The sequence below is a fragment of the Anopheles maculipalpis genome, chromosome 2RL (assembly GCF_943734695.1).
Source record: "Anopheles maculipalpis chromosome 2RL, idAnoMacuDA_375_x, whole genome shotgun sequence".
In the NCBI taxonomy this organism is placed as follows: Eukaryota; Metazoa; Arthropoda; class Insecta; order Diptera; family Culicidae; genus Anopheles; species Anopheles maculipalpis.
The window spans coordinates 63,270,214-63,284,353 of record NC_064871.1 but is presented as its reverse complement, the minus strand read 5'-3'; the positions used below and the strand labels follow the sequence as shown (position 1 = coordinate 63,284,353).

Genomic DNA, 14,140 nt, shown 5'->3' with positions numbered 1-14,140 from the left:
GTCGGCAAATTGTCTTCAGGAACATGAAAGGCAGTCCCTACAATAACCCCCTCCCCCCACGCTCAACAATTTTGGTTTTGATATTCGCCAAAGACCTACAATTCGCCTTTGCCCTCTGGTGCCCACAGGATGTTGAATTACAGAGCCATCCTTAAAAAACTTCAAAACCATTTTAAAAATCCGCCTCTCAGGATCAGAAATTCCTTAAAGGGTTTGATAAGCACTGCTACTCTGCTGCTATTCCGTCATATCTACGTTGAACAAGACCAAACTGGAGAAACCGTAGGTCCCCTTGGGAAATCCCCCCTTCACACTATGCATTAAAGGCAGATTAAAGATTAAAAGCATTAGGCAGCATGGACCGGGGTAAAACTATAAGGCGCCTACGCTCTCTTTTGGGATCCCAATCAACCTTAACAGGATTGTAAGTGTTGCAGCCAACTAAGACCACAGCGTACCCTAACACTCGATGTTATCAGGGAACTGACAGCATCCGATGTGTAACGGATATAGTCAGGACCATCTCGAGCGTGTAGCGCCTGCGATGCAATGAAAAGGAATCGGTTTTTATTAACGAATATTCAAAGCACCTGGTGTCCTGTTAGGTTGCACGTCTTTTTGGGGAGGTGGAGTTCCACATCACTCAAATGCTAACGGGGGACGGATTAAGAAGCTGAAATTGATCAAAGAAGCTTACTGCCCGGAATGCACAGATGTCAGGGCAACATCTGAACACGTCATGCTGGTATGCCCGAGGTTCGCTGCCGCCCGCCAATGTAGGCAATGTAATGCCCATGGAAAATGTCACTACATTAATGTGTTCCAGCCGCAGGAATTTAGTCGTCATTGCTTAACCGACAAGATCGATCTGGTCTCACCTGCAACGGACACGAACAAAAATCAGAGGGACAGGATACATATTGGGACCGATCCAGGTGGTCAATTAAATGTTTGCCGGAGCACCCGCCTCATTAGCGGTAACACCGGCTTCATACTGTAGCGGTAGCTAGTATTGCTATGGAGAAGCGTGCTATCGCTACAGGCAATAGATCACCGTGGAGTACTGGAAGGGTCCCATTCGTTCTTTCAGACCTAAGACGCTAGACTACCCTAACCAAGTATTCATAGCGCGACGCCGAGACGTTTCCTTCGGGAGGTAAAACGTCTATACTTTCTGAAGTGATACCGTAGCTGGTAACCTGAAAATGTTCGATGATGGAGGGGACAGGATAAGAAAGGAATTGACTAAGAAAATAACGCTATAGAATATGTAGTCAGAAAACAATCGGCGAGCAATTATAAAGTCGAATTATACAGGTGGATTGCTCACATCATGCGAATGGTACTGGATGGCCCAGTCCGCAAAATCCTTTTAAGACGTCCACATGAACAGAGGAGGCGTGTCCTGTGTGAAATTTTAACGTACGTTAAATCCATATGTGTATGTATTGCAAATCTTTTGTTATGTTTGTCATTTAGCAATTTTTGTATTAATATTTTATTACCTTATATTGCAATACTTTTACATCAACAGATTTTCCTTTCGAACATTTTCATTTCTCCCATAGAGAGATAGAGCATACAATATGAGGTATATCATTATATTTTTTACTCTTCTATCCTTTACCTTCCTTATCCAAAAGAAACAAAAAAATAAAACAATGAAATAAAAAACAAACAAAATATTTTTCATAAATTGTTGTACTGTACTGATCTTTATTTTGTGAATAATTTATGTAAAGTTAACCGTGTGTAACTACGGCACCACTTCCAATAGCACTCGATAAGAAGTGAATTAATCCTACACTCATACGATCATTTCCGGTCACGGAATAATAATCTGTGCAATTAAAAAAAGAAATACACACTGGAACACCCAGGCTAGTTCGTTAGTAGAACACATCCATTTGAAGAATGGTCCGTATTGTGTTGTTGCAAGGCGTAATACAGCTGCTTTATTACTTCAACGTCTTTTGGTTCAATTTCGACTTTCCCAATTTGCACAGGGCTGTGTTTGTAGTTTTGTTTTGCATGCCTCGTTGCATTACACTAAATCTAATGAAGTACACCAATTAAGGATTCGGGTTTCTTTTAGTATTTGGTTTTCCTACAGTTAACAAAAACAAAAAGAATTTTAAATAAATTAATCAAATCAGGATTGTTGCTGTTGTTCTTCATAGCACGAGCCTCAATATTATCGTATCATCGTATAATTCCGACGCTAATCGCTCACTGGTTCGTTTTATTTGTTGTTATGTGCACGCGGTTCTGGGACACTAGGAACAAATGGCAGATGCGCAACAACACACACACACAAAGCATTGTGCGGAGCTTTTGCATCCTTTCCATACGGCAGAGGCTGGCAGTTGAGCGAGGCGCAAACCCGGTTTCTACACAGAAACATAATCGTTCATTCTTGATTTATTTGTCACGTGGTCTTTAGTCGTCTTCCCTTCCGTTGCTTACCCGCTTACGCAAAATGTCGACATTCAAGATGTAATAAATAAACAGTGATGGTGGTGGTGTGTGTGTGATCTGTATGCTGTTACTGAAAGTGGAAGAGTGAAAAGAAATACAATTAACCACGATCGGTGCGCGATGCAACTAGCGATTAGGTACGACCAGAAAGGCGCCTGTCTTTCCTCCATTTATCAGCGGGAGCTGATTGTATGGCTCATTAACTTTACACAATTACAAAACAAAGTTGCTGTCTAGTTGGTCTGGTCAAGGTCAAGGTCATTACGATAAGCCACATAGTGACCTTGATACTCACATAATACTTTCTCGAGCCAGGTTAGCAGCGATTAGCACCCTTCACACGCCAATTACGTAGACGACGTACAGCTGATCTTTTTTTTTTTTTCGTCGTCTTAGCGTCCCTCCCAAAAATAGATCACACGGCAAAGCAGCAAAGCGTCGTACGGGTTGTGTTAAGTTGATTTTGTTTAGTACGACCGAATTGCTGGCGGTACGGTGGCACACTCCTCGCTGAGCGTTTCGTCAATGACTGGACGGTAGCCGATGGTGACGTTACCGGTGGCTGGATCGATCCACGTCAGCGTGTGCTTGCGCCAGTGCTCTTCCATTGGTTTCTTCTGCTGTCCTTCGAGAGGTTTGCTAAAGTCCTGTTTGCGATAAAAATAGAGAAAAACGGAAAGAAAAAAATCATTAGAGATGCGTAGACGCAAAAAAACCAAAACAAAAGCAGCACTGTACACAATTTCTTACAATGGTGAAATTCATACGCTAGCAAGACACGTGACACAGGAATGTCGTATTGGACAACGAAAACAAAAAAGGTACACGTATAGCATCAATTTTTTTTTGCGTTTTAAATATTTCGCGCGGTTTTGTCTTCAAAATTACATAGATTGTTTACTTAGCCACAATATACAGTGACCGCCAGTAAAATAAAACCTCTTTAATGTCTGCTTTTAAAAGGCTGATTTCGATACGTTTTCTAGGTAAAAATTTAACAAACTTTGGTAGAAACGATCGAATATGCACTCGTTTCACAATACACGATCGAAATTATTTTCTTAAATTTCAAAGAATTCCGATGTTTTTTTGCCTTTTCCTCCAGGTTTTTGTTTTAATACCTAGAATTTTTACCGTTACGTCCATACTACTTCCATAATTAATCATTCATTAATCTGATTAAATCATTTATCAGTTTTACTAAAACTGATTAAATCATTAATCAGTTTTACTAAAACTGATTAAATCATTAATCAGTTTTAGTTTGAGTCCATGTCTCAGATCCGTATGCGCGTATCGTAATTATATAATTTCCATATAGTCCCAGCTTCAATTTGGTTTTTGCTTCATTAATCTCAAACCCGAGGTTTTCAGACGCTTGCTTGATCCTCATTTGAGCTTCTGCAACGTAGGAGAGCCTTAAACCAATGATGTCTGTGTCATCGGCGTATGCGTAAAAACAGGTAAAAAAAATCTTGGTGTTGTCAAATTTCCCCAATTAGGAAAACAATATTGGATTGAGGCTAGCAAGAATATGTGGGAAAACCCGTGGTTGGGTAAAAAACCTCTTGAGAACCTCTATGAAAATCCTCAAAATACATTACACTTGGTAAGCTTTTTTGATAATTTCTACTTACATATTCATCCACACGTGTCTTGTAATCCTCACGGGCATGGGCACCACGTGATTCTTTGCGATTTTCAGCCGCCACAATCGTCATATTCGCGTTCAGCAACAAATTCTGCAGCTCCAACGTTTCCACCAGATCGGAATTCCACACCAGAGATCGATCCGACACTTTCACGTCCTTGATGGTCTTGTAGATGTCACTCATCTTGCGCACACCTTCCTGCAGCGTTTTCTCCTCCCGGAAAACGGCAGCATGCGTTTGCATAGTTTTCTGCATATTCAAACGCAACGTGGAGGTCGGCACCTGTCCATCAGCATTACGCACCCAATCCAAATTAGCAACCGATGCTTCGCCTGCATTTGGCTTCAGATCCTGCACCTTCTCGCCTGGCCGATTTTCTTGGGCAATCGTTTTAGCACAGGCACGACCAAACACAACCAAATCAAGCAGCGAATTAGCACCGAGACGGTTAGCACCGTGCACCGACGAGCAGGCGGACTCGCCACAAGCGTACAGTCCAGGCACAACACGATCCGTACCATTTTCCGAGGTCAGTACCTGACCCTTGTAGTTCGTCGGCACACCACCCATATTGTAGTGCACGGTTGGCAGCACCGGAATGGGTTCGCGCGTTACATCTACACCGGCGAAAATCATTGCCGTCTCCGAAATACCAGGCAATCGCTGGGCCAACTGCTCTGGGGGCAGATGATGCAGCTGCAGATAGACATGATCCTTCTCCGGACCACATCCGCGCCCTTCACGGATTTCAATCGTCATCGAACGCGACACAACGTCACGCGATGCCAAATCCTTCGCGACCGGTGCATAACGCTCCATGAACCGTTCACCCTGTGAGTTAATTAGATAACCGCCCTCACCGCGACAACCTTCCGTAATCAGACAGCCCGCTCCGTAGATGCCAGTCGGGTGGAACTGTACAAATTCTAAATCTTCCGAAGGCAGACCAGCACGTGCCACCATTGCCGTACCGTCGCCGGTGCAAGTGTGGGCCGAGGTGCAGGAGAAGTACGCCCGACCGTAACCACCGGTGGCTAGTACCGTGTTCTTTGCACGGAAGCGATGGATGCTACCATCCTCCAGGTTCATGGCAATCACACCAACACACTCGCCATCCTGCATCAACAGATCCATGGCAAAATATTCGATGAAGTAGTTACAGTCGTAGCTCAGCGATTGGCCGTACAGCGTGTGGAGAAGCGAATGTCCAGTACGATCCGCCACGCAGCAGCAACGATGCGCCTGACCACCTTTGCCGTACTTCAAGCTCTGTCCACCGAAAGCGCGTTGATAGATCTTGCCATCGGGCGTGCGGGAGAACGGCATTCCGTAGTTCTCCAGCTCAATGACGGCCTTCGGTGCTTCACGGGTCATGTAGTGGATCGCATCCTGATCACCCAACCAATCCGAACCCTTCACCGTATCGTACATGTGCCACTTCCAGTCATCCTCTTCCATGTTTCCCAGCGCAGCATTGATACCTCCCTGTGCGGCCACGGTATGGGAGCGGGTAGGGAACAGCTTGGTAATTACGGCCGTCTTGAAACCCTCTGCTACCAGTCCAAACGCAGCTCGGAGACCAGCTCCACCAGCACCAACCACCACCGCATCGTAGGTATGATCAACGACGGGATACTCGCGTGAAATGGCATCTGGGTTCGATTTGGCATTATTCTGTCCAACGGTGAAATGCAAATTCCTCTGCGACGTACCAGCAGTCAGGCCTCGAACCTACGATATCGTAAGACAAGTAAACGAACAAATAATCCTCATTATCAAAACAGATCATGGAAATAGATAATAAACACACACACGCAAACACATAACCTACAAACAACAGACCCGACGGAATGATCTGGACCGATTTAGTAGGCTTTGCCTTTCTCTCTAGGGCCGTTCTGACGGAGTCATTGAGAATTTTCATTCAACATTCAACACATGATGACAAAAGATAGTTTACAAAACATTGTTTTTCATCTTCTACTAAAAAAGCGTGCAAATTATTTATCTAAACTTATTACATAACGCTACGGTGCGCGTACGGTGTAACAACCGTTAATTCCGACTGGCGGAATTTGCACAACGTTGTGTAATCTCGGGCGCAACAAATTCATCTGGAAAGGGCGATGAAAATTTGCTGCTCCCTGCTTTTCGTGGATACTCGTGGGGAAATTGCATTGCATTTTCACACTGTATTTACATTGCGTACACTTACCGCGGACAGCGCGTTCTTGGCGAGCACCGTTGGAAGTCGTATCATTCCGCTCATCTCGTACCAACTCACAGATGATTGAACAGTAAAATCACACCACTCGCCAAAGGAAAACTGCTAATTTTATCTTCCCACTCCAACGGCACGGTTTCGTGTGCGTTTTTGACACCGAGAGGAAAGAAATCGGAAAACACAGCGGTTGATAATGTCACACAGTGTTCCGTTCGCTGGCCCTGCCAAACGACAGAAAGGAATAAAAATACACTTTCATTAGAGGACTTCCACAAATTACGTAGCGCTCGAATGAAGGATGGGGTTCCATCTAGCGTTACGATTTTTTGATCGAAAGGAGGGTGGAGGGGAGGTAGGTTACACTTTGTATGAAGTAACAAATAGTATGTAACAAAAAATCGAGATTCGTGGCCGATGGCGGAGGATAGTAACACGTGGCCCCGTTACGAACAGTGCGGGCCCCTTATTCAGCTAAAGGCTCCTCGCAGCTGCTTACTTTCGATAACGTTAAACTCGCCACTAGAGGAGGAGATCAAATTTTGGTAATTTATGAACCCTTCTACAAAAAATAACGTTTCAGCATCTACCTGGTTAAAGTTGTGGTATTTTGTTTTAATTTTATTCCAAGAACGTGTAGTTGCGACTTAATTAAAATTTCACAGCACGAAGCGTTCTCCTCACTGTCAAGTAACATTTAAGCGTTTCCCACACCAAACGCTTGATCCGGTTTGTTTTGTTTACTTTTTCGGATGTTTTCTTCCGTGCACTCTTTTTGCTTCTGACGCACATCGTTAAGCCAAAAATCCATTTAAAATGCTTTGTTTGCAAGGTGATGTTCACCGGCATCAACAAAATGTGATTCAACGTAGCGTAAGAACTTCGTCTTTTGAAGATTCTATATTCAAAACATCAGCACGTATGGTATTCGTGCCGGTATTCTTCTTCCAATCTAGATGTGATTGTGTCTATTGAACTTAGACGACGAAGCGAAGATGAAACCGATCATTCCGTTCCTCGTTGCGTAGTAGATCGGAGGTACTTCTTCAACAGTGCTGCTCTCTTCGTAGTAGTAGTAGTAGTTCGTTACTGGGTACTCAGCGCAGTGCATCACGGTCGCAGAAGGTGTTCTCATACTGTTGTTCGTGCATATTCAGCAACATCGTTTGATAAGTGTACGGGGGCGACGAAACTTATCGTAAAATGGCAAACGAACCGAAAGTGAATCTTGATACGTTATTTGAACTAGATCCGTACCTCAAGTCGCATGAGCAAGAGATTCGGCGCAGGTAAGCCACAGCTCGTTTCTTTCCGTTCTCAACATTATGCTCTCGCATCCGTGCCGGGTAATACGACACCGACCGGTTTCGGGAAAGTGTATCGCTCAATCAAATCATCACCGTATGTAATTTGATGCCGTATGCCGTAGGTTTAACTTTTAGCTTGAATTCATTGCATTGTGATAGGGTGCAAGTTACATTGAAGAAAAACCAGCGATTTCCTGCCTTAGCTGACCGTTTAATCAATGTCACGTGAAGGTCAATGTCGTTCGATGCGCTTAGGAATGAGCCGCGTACGACGTGGTGCCATTGCCTATGTTAGGTTTGATCTTAGCATGCGTGCATTGCTGACGATAAGCACAACATTGGTTTGAAGAAGTTCAACTGACGGTCACCTTCTCCTATCAGCTGGTGAGCCGATTACCAAGCCGGATGCACAGGAAGAAAATTAAATAATAGCGCTTACTTTGATGAACCTTTAGGAACATTTGCCGAGGGGGAAAAATTTGGTAAAAGACTAAAAAGTTGATTTTGTTTTTCCTATCTTGCCTATCCTTTTCTAGAAACACTGAATTTCGGGGATGGATCAAACGATTGAACGAGCTGGAGGGTGGCCTAAATGAATTCACCCAAGGATACAAGTACTACGGTCTGCACATCGCCCAGGACAATAGTGTAGTCGCCCGTGAATGGGCTCCCGGCGCCAAGGAAGTGTTTTTGACAGGAGATTTCAGTAAGTAAAATAAAGCATTACTCTTCGTTTGAATATAATTTACCACTAATGTCCTCTAGCCTAATCATCGGCACGTTGTTGATCATGTTGATGTCCTTTGCAAAGCGCATACTCTAATCTACCATACATCTGGTAAACATGACTCTTCGCCCTCCCATACTAACGACGATTAAGCGTCCAATCATATCACTTTGTCACTAGAGCTGCGCCTGGTTAAGTAATCGAAAACATTAAATAATTATGATTGCACGCAACTCTTATCAATCTCATGAAGTAACAAAAGCATTCCATTCCCTGTTTTCTTCTTTTTCCAAAACCATGACCTTCATTCGAACTTGTTCAACTTTAACTACATATTTTGTCCATTTCGGGATGTATCCTTCTTCTTGTACAACATTCATACACTAATCTGCTTCTGGTGTCATTCTCTTCTTTTACTAGATAATTGGCAATGGTTGGCAACACCGTACGAGAAACTGCCCTTCGGAAAATGGGAACTCAAGATCCCACCGAACCCGGACGGTTCCTGCGCAATCAAGCATCTGTCCGAGATTAAGGTGATCATACGAAAGCAGGACGGTGCACTGATTGATCGTCTGTCACCGTGGGCAAAGTATGTCGTAGCGCCGCCGAAAGAGTTGGGAGTCAATTATCAGCAACGTGTGTGGCATCCGCCAGCCCACGAGAAGTACATGTTCCGCCACCGGAAACCAACCCGTCCCCGGGCGCTACGTATTTACGAGTGTCACGTAGGGATCGCAACGGAAGAGTACGGTGTGGGCACGTACCGCAACTTTGCTGACAATATTCTACCGCGCATTGCGAAGCTGGGCTACAACACGATCCAGGTGATGGCCATTATGGAGCACGCGTACTATGCCAGCTTTGGGTACCAGATTACGAGTTTCTTTGCTGCCTCCAGCCGGTTCGGTACACCGGATGAGTTGAAATACATGGTGGACAAGGCGCACGAGCACGGCATATTTGTGCTGCTCGATGTTGTGCATTCGCATGCGAGCAAGAATACGCAGGATGGGCTGAATCAGTTCGATGGTACGAATGCCTGCTACTTCCACGATGGTACGCGCGGCGACCATCCGGTTTGGGACAGTCGTCTTTTCAACTATTCAGAGTAAGTAATTAAACCTGCCATCTTGTTTTTAATTCCATTCATCACAAGTTCGAAAAATGCCCTTGGAAGAGATTGAATTAAATACTATTGCACAGTTACATTTTCGTATTGGTATTGCAATAGTAAATACGAATTCTTTTTATTTGAATGCACTCATCACGTGCATTGATACGTCCACAGCTCTGGTGAAAGTTAATGAATATCAGTGCAATGCACTGAGTGAGTATTGCTGGGTAATTTTAATTGGTTGACTTATGTTTAATAACCAGCCGAATACGGCGAACCGTTTTCTAGACTAACGAAAATTATTCTGGTTTTAACTATTGTCGTACAAACCATCCTAATTTTAATTATATTTTTTCCGGTACATTTTCGACAAGGATTTGGTATGACCTATGCTCTAAGATCTATCTGCAACTATTCTCAAGAATTTTAGTTTAGAATTTGAAAGATCGTACTGCAATCTTGAGTGGCCGGTATCTGTTCTCTGTTAGTTTTTTTAAACAAAGATATCTAGAACAGAACAGGTGTTATAAAACTCACAATGATGATCACTGAAAACTTCATAACTGATTCCACGACGGTTTTTCTGACTATTTGGGCCATAGATGTTCCAAATGTACTAATAATAGAATTACTTTTCAAATGTTTTTTTTTTGAGAATTACGAAAACTTACTTTATAGCAAGAACGATTGAGCTAACCTTAAATGTATCCAACTATCATTGTTTGATGTAACTCTGCTATCAGCACCTTAAACGTTTACAGTTTTACGCCAATGCCGTTTAACATCGATGGCAGTTTATACCGATTTCCTTTTTATGTATGATGGTTTTCATCATGCTGTTTTACTTACTTAACTATCTTATATAAGTTTCCAAAAGCATATTTTTTTCTTTTATTTATGGAGGCTTTGAGTCTCTGAGACTACATTTGCCTCTCTACTGTATACAAAAAGGGGTTGTTATGAATACAAAACTATTGCGGATGCCGCAATAGTTTGTATTAGCCGTATCTATTTTTTTTAAACTATTGTTACAATGGCTGGTAAAATTTTGCAGGTAGCTCGGTGTGTCGTGTATCCTTGGTTATCGGTGAGGATGTGGTGGACTGGATTAGTTGAGAATGTAGGAATGGGTCAGGCGAGTATGTACTATTCCAAGGCGGGGTAGGACTCGTTGATGTTGGCTGGATTCGATATCTTCCCATGTGGCGGTGTTGTGCTTTATGGGGCAGGGTTTGCTGATGGGGTCTAGATTAGATTGGGTCTGCCGGATGAAACTGACCTCTGTTGCTCAGACGGTCAACTTTTTCGTTTCCGTTCATTCCGGAATAACACGGAAACCAGCAGAAAACTATTGTCAGGGACGCAAGTATGGAGGCTAGCATTTGAATGGTGGTGGGGTCTTTGAAGGTAGCGTGTTCCAGAGCTGTCAGAACACTGGTACTGTTTATGAAGTGCCGTTCGGTCGGTCGGTCTGTAGTCCTTCGTCGGCTAAAATTAAGTATTGATTTTTACGAGTTTCCTTACTCTTATGATGTTAGTTTTTTCTTGCTTGCTTTTTTTGTCCATGATGCATGTAGTGTCTTCTTACTATCGTTTATCTCTTTATCAGAGTTCCGATATGTGTTAGTTATATTTGATTCTACATCAAGATCGAAAAAAAGAAATAAAAATTTTCCATCCTGACGCTTATGAACGTATATTAGTGGCATGAAATCCGGAGTGGACTCATGAATCCATTTCGACTCCGACGTATAAAAACCGGATTCAACTTCGGAGTAATCCGGAACTGCACTGCGAAATCAACTGAAGGTTACCTCGGATCACCTCGGAGTATTCTAGGGATTAAACTTCTGATCGCATCTATGCAACAACATTAACTCTTCCTAATAAGAATCATGTTGCTTCCCTTTTTCCGTCTAGGTACGAAGTTCTTCGGTTTCTGCTGTCGAATCTTCGTTGGTGGCGCGATGAATACAACTTCGATGGATATCGCTTCGACGGTGTCACCTCTATGCTGTACCACTCGCGTGGCGGCGAGGGCTTTTCGGGCGATTACAACGAATACTTTGGGTTGAACGTCGACACGGAAGCACTCATCTATCTGGCGATCGCAAACTACTTCCTGCACGAGATGGACCCGAACGTGATTACGATCGCGGAGGACGTTAGCGGTATGCCGACGCTCTGCCGTCCCACGGAAGAAGGTGGTGTTGGGTTCGACTATCGTCTCGGCATGGCCATCCCGGACAAGTGGATCCAGGTGTTGAAAACGAAGAGCGACGAAGATTGGAACATTGGCAACATTGTGCACACGCTAACGAATCGCCGCTGGAAGGAAAATACGGTTGCGTACGCCGAATCGCACGATCAAGCGCTGGTAGGCGACAAAACGATCGCTTTCTGGCTGATGGACAAAGAGATGTACACGCACATGTCCACCATGTCCGAACCCAATCTTATCATTGACCGTGGCCTTGCGCTGCACAAGATGATTCGCCTGATCACGCACAGTCTGGGTGGGGAGGCTTATCTGAATTTTATAGGTAACGAGTTCGGACACCCGGAATGGTTAGATTTCCCGCGCGTCGGTAACCAACAATCGTATCATTATGCCCGTCGCCAGTGGCATTTGGTGGACGATCAGATGCTCAAGTATCGCTTCCTGAATGAGTTCGATCGGGCGATGCATCATACCGAGGAAAGGTATCACTGGCTCGATTGTCTGCCGGCGTACGTTAGCTGGAAGCACGAGGACGATAAGGTGATCGCGTTCGAGCGCAACAATCTGCTGTTTTTGTTCAACTTTCACAGCACGAAAAGCTTCACCGATTACCGCATCGGGGTGGAGCTGGCAGGTAAGTATCGCGTCGTGCTAAGCTCGGACGATGCTGAATTTGGAGGTTTCAATCGCATCGATAAGAACGTCGAGCATCACACATTCCCGGAGGGATGGGCCGGTCGTCGGAACTATATGCAGCTCTATTTGCCCTGCCGAACCGCTTGCATCCTTGCGCCACAGTAAACGATGTTGATGCAATGTTATTTTTTTATCAAGCATTACGTGTTCAATCGGGCCATGCATGCAGGTTATAGTGATGATTTCGTACTAGAGTTATATCGATCGTTACAATGTTACAGTGGTATGTAATAGTTTAGGAATAGAAACAGGAAAGATCAATAAACTAAACAAGCAGCATACTTATAGCATTGACTTACAGTACCATTCATTTAACAATATGTTTTGCCAATTTGTAGTACACTCTGGCGGTCCAAAAGAGGCGGATAGTTTGTGGATTTTTTTAATAACTATAGATGCATCAATCTGCCTTGTTTTTGGATGCAAAAATTAAATTTTTTGGCTGTTGACATTGGTATCCTGTTTATCAGAATATACCTCCTTAACGCTGAAAAAATCGATATTTTCTTCTCGATCATTGGTGTCTGTCATCTTTCAATTGTGGTTTCGAGACAGAGAAAATTCAGAAGTTTTTAAATGCTTTGAAAGATATGTTTACATTAGTTCAGAGGAGAATTTTTTGCGGATTTCTGTGTAGCTTTAAATCATTCGCAACATATTTTTCAGGTTTTATGACGGTTAGAAATAGTTTTTTGAATTCGTGTTTCACTTTTATCCGTTATCCCAAAAATGTTTTAATTCGCCTTATTTGCAAATACTGTTAGACTTTTCAAACAGGAGCATAACGTATCACCATGACTGAGAGCGGTGTTTTCTAAAGTTTTTTTTTTAAGATTTAAAATTTAAATAGAACTAAAACAAAGATCTGCTAATCCCATTTGTGCTCGTAAAACAAATATTAAACAATTTTACGACAGGCAAGACAAATCGCAACTGTTATGTATTGTTATGCACATTACTGTAAAAATAATTTTTGTCCATCCTTTCGAGTATTGATGTTTATGGATAAAAAACACATTAGGACTAAATCAACAATATTTGAGAACCCACAATCCAAAATATGACACCACTACTAGCTACTGAGCTACTAGCAAGTACTAACCCCCTTTAAGCGGAATGAAGTCGATATTTCAAATTGTTTTTCCCCATTTTATTTCGGTATCTACGAAAATCTCATAACAAGAGGTCTATCATTCATCCGAAAGCTTATCTGTTAAAGCGCTTGTTTAAGTATGTGTTTTTTTTTTTGTATCATTCGTAAAGCGTAGTTTATTTTGCTCTGCTATTGATCATCTGTTGCAAAAAAAAAACCGAAAAAAAAACATTCTTGCTCCTCGGCTTCCGAATGGGTTTACACAGCTTTCGAACTAATCCTTTTTCATCGACGAGGCGCTTAAAACGTATAAAACACACAACATAAATCAGGCAGCAGCGCGTAGACAACACAATGAATGTTTACTTAGAGTTTGGACATAGATAAAAGAAAGCACAATAGAAACACTCATAAATAATCCACCTCTCGTCCAACGGTTTTCGTTATTTTATAACTTCAAGCATTTGCTTCTGAAGCTTAAGGCCCTAGCATTGGAACGAACCCGCACATAGCACATGCCCATGTGTTGTTACGGCTTCGCACGACGTGCTGCATGTACTGGTTTTGTTTGCTTAATACTTCTTTCCGTTTGCTTATCATTTGCTTAAGTGACCATACCCCGGTGCGC

At 43.0% G+C, this 14,140-nt stretch overlaps 3 protein-coding genes across 3 annotated transcripts in view; 2 read left to right on the top strand and 1 right to left on the bottom strand.

Annotated features, from left to right (window-relative positions):
- The window catches only part of LOC126568811 (uncharacterized), a 230,913-nt gene that overhangs the window by 96,841 nt on the left and 119,932 nt on the right, over window positions 1-14,140 (top strand). The window lies entirely within an intron of this gene.
- LOC126555993 (succinate dehydrogenase [ubiquinone] flavoprotein subunit, mitochondrial-like) lies at window positions 2,935-6,507 on the bottom strand. The gene is made up of 3 exons (XM_050211148.1): window positions 6,346-6,507; window positions 4,116-5,861; window positions 2,935-3,125 (listed from the first exon to the last, which is right to left on the bottom strand). The coding sequence occupies exons 1-3, from the start codon at window positions 6,397-6,399 to the stop codon at window positions 2,946-2,948; spliced, it is 1,980 nt and encodes a 659-aa protein (XP_050067105.1). The 5' UTR covers window positions 6,400-6,507; the 3' UTR covers window positions 2,935-2,945.
- Window positions 7,555-12,524, top strand: LOC126555980 (1,4-alpha-glucan-branching enzyme). The gene is made up of 4 exons (XM_050211134.1): window positions 7,555-7,640; window positions 8,195-8,364; window positions 8,806-9,496; window positions 11,423-12,524. Exons 1-4 carry the CDS (start codon window positions 7,555-7,557, stop codon window positions 12,522-12,524), a joined length of 2,049 nt encoding a protein of 682 aa, XP_050067091.1.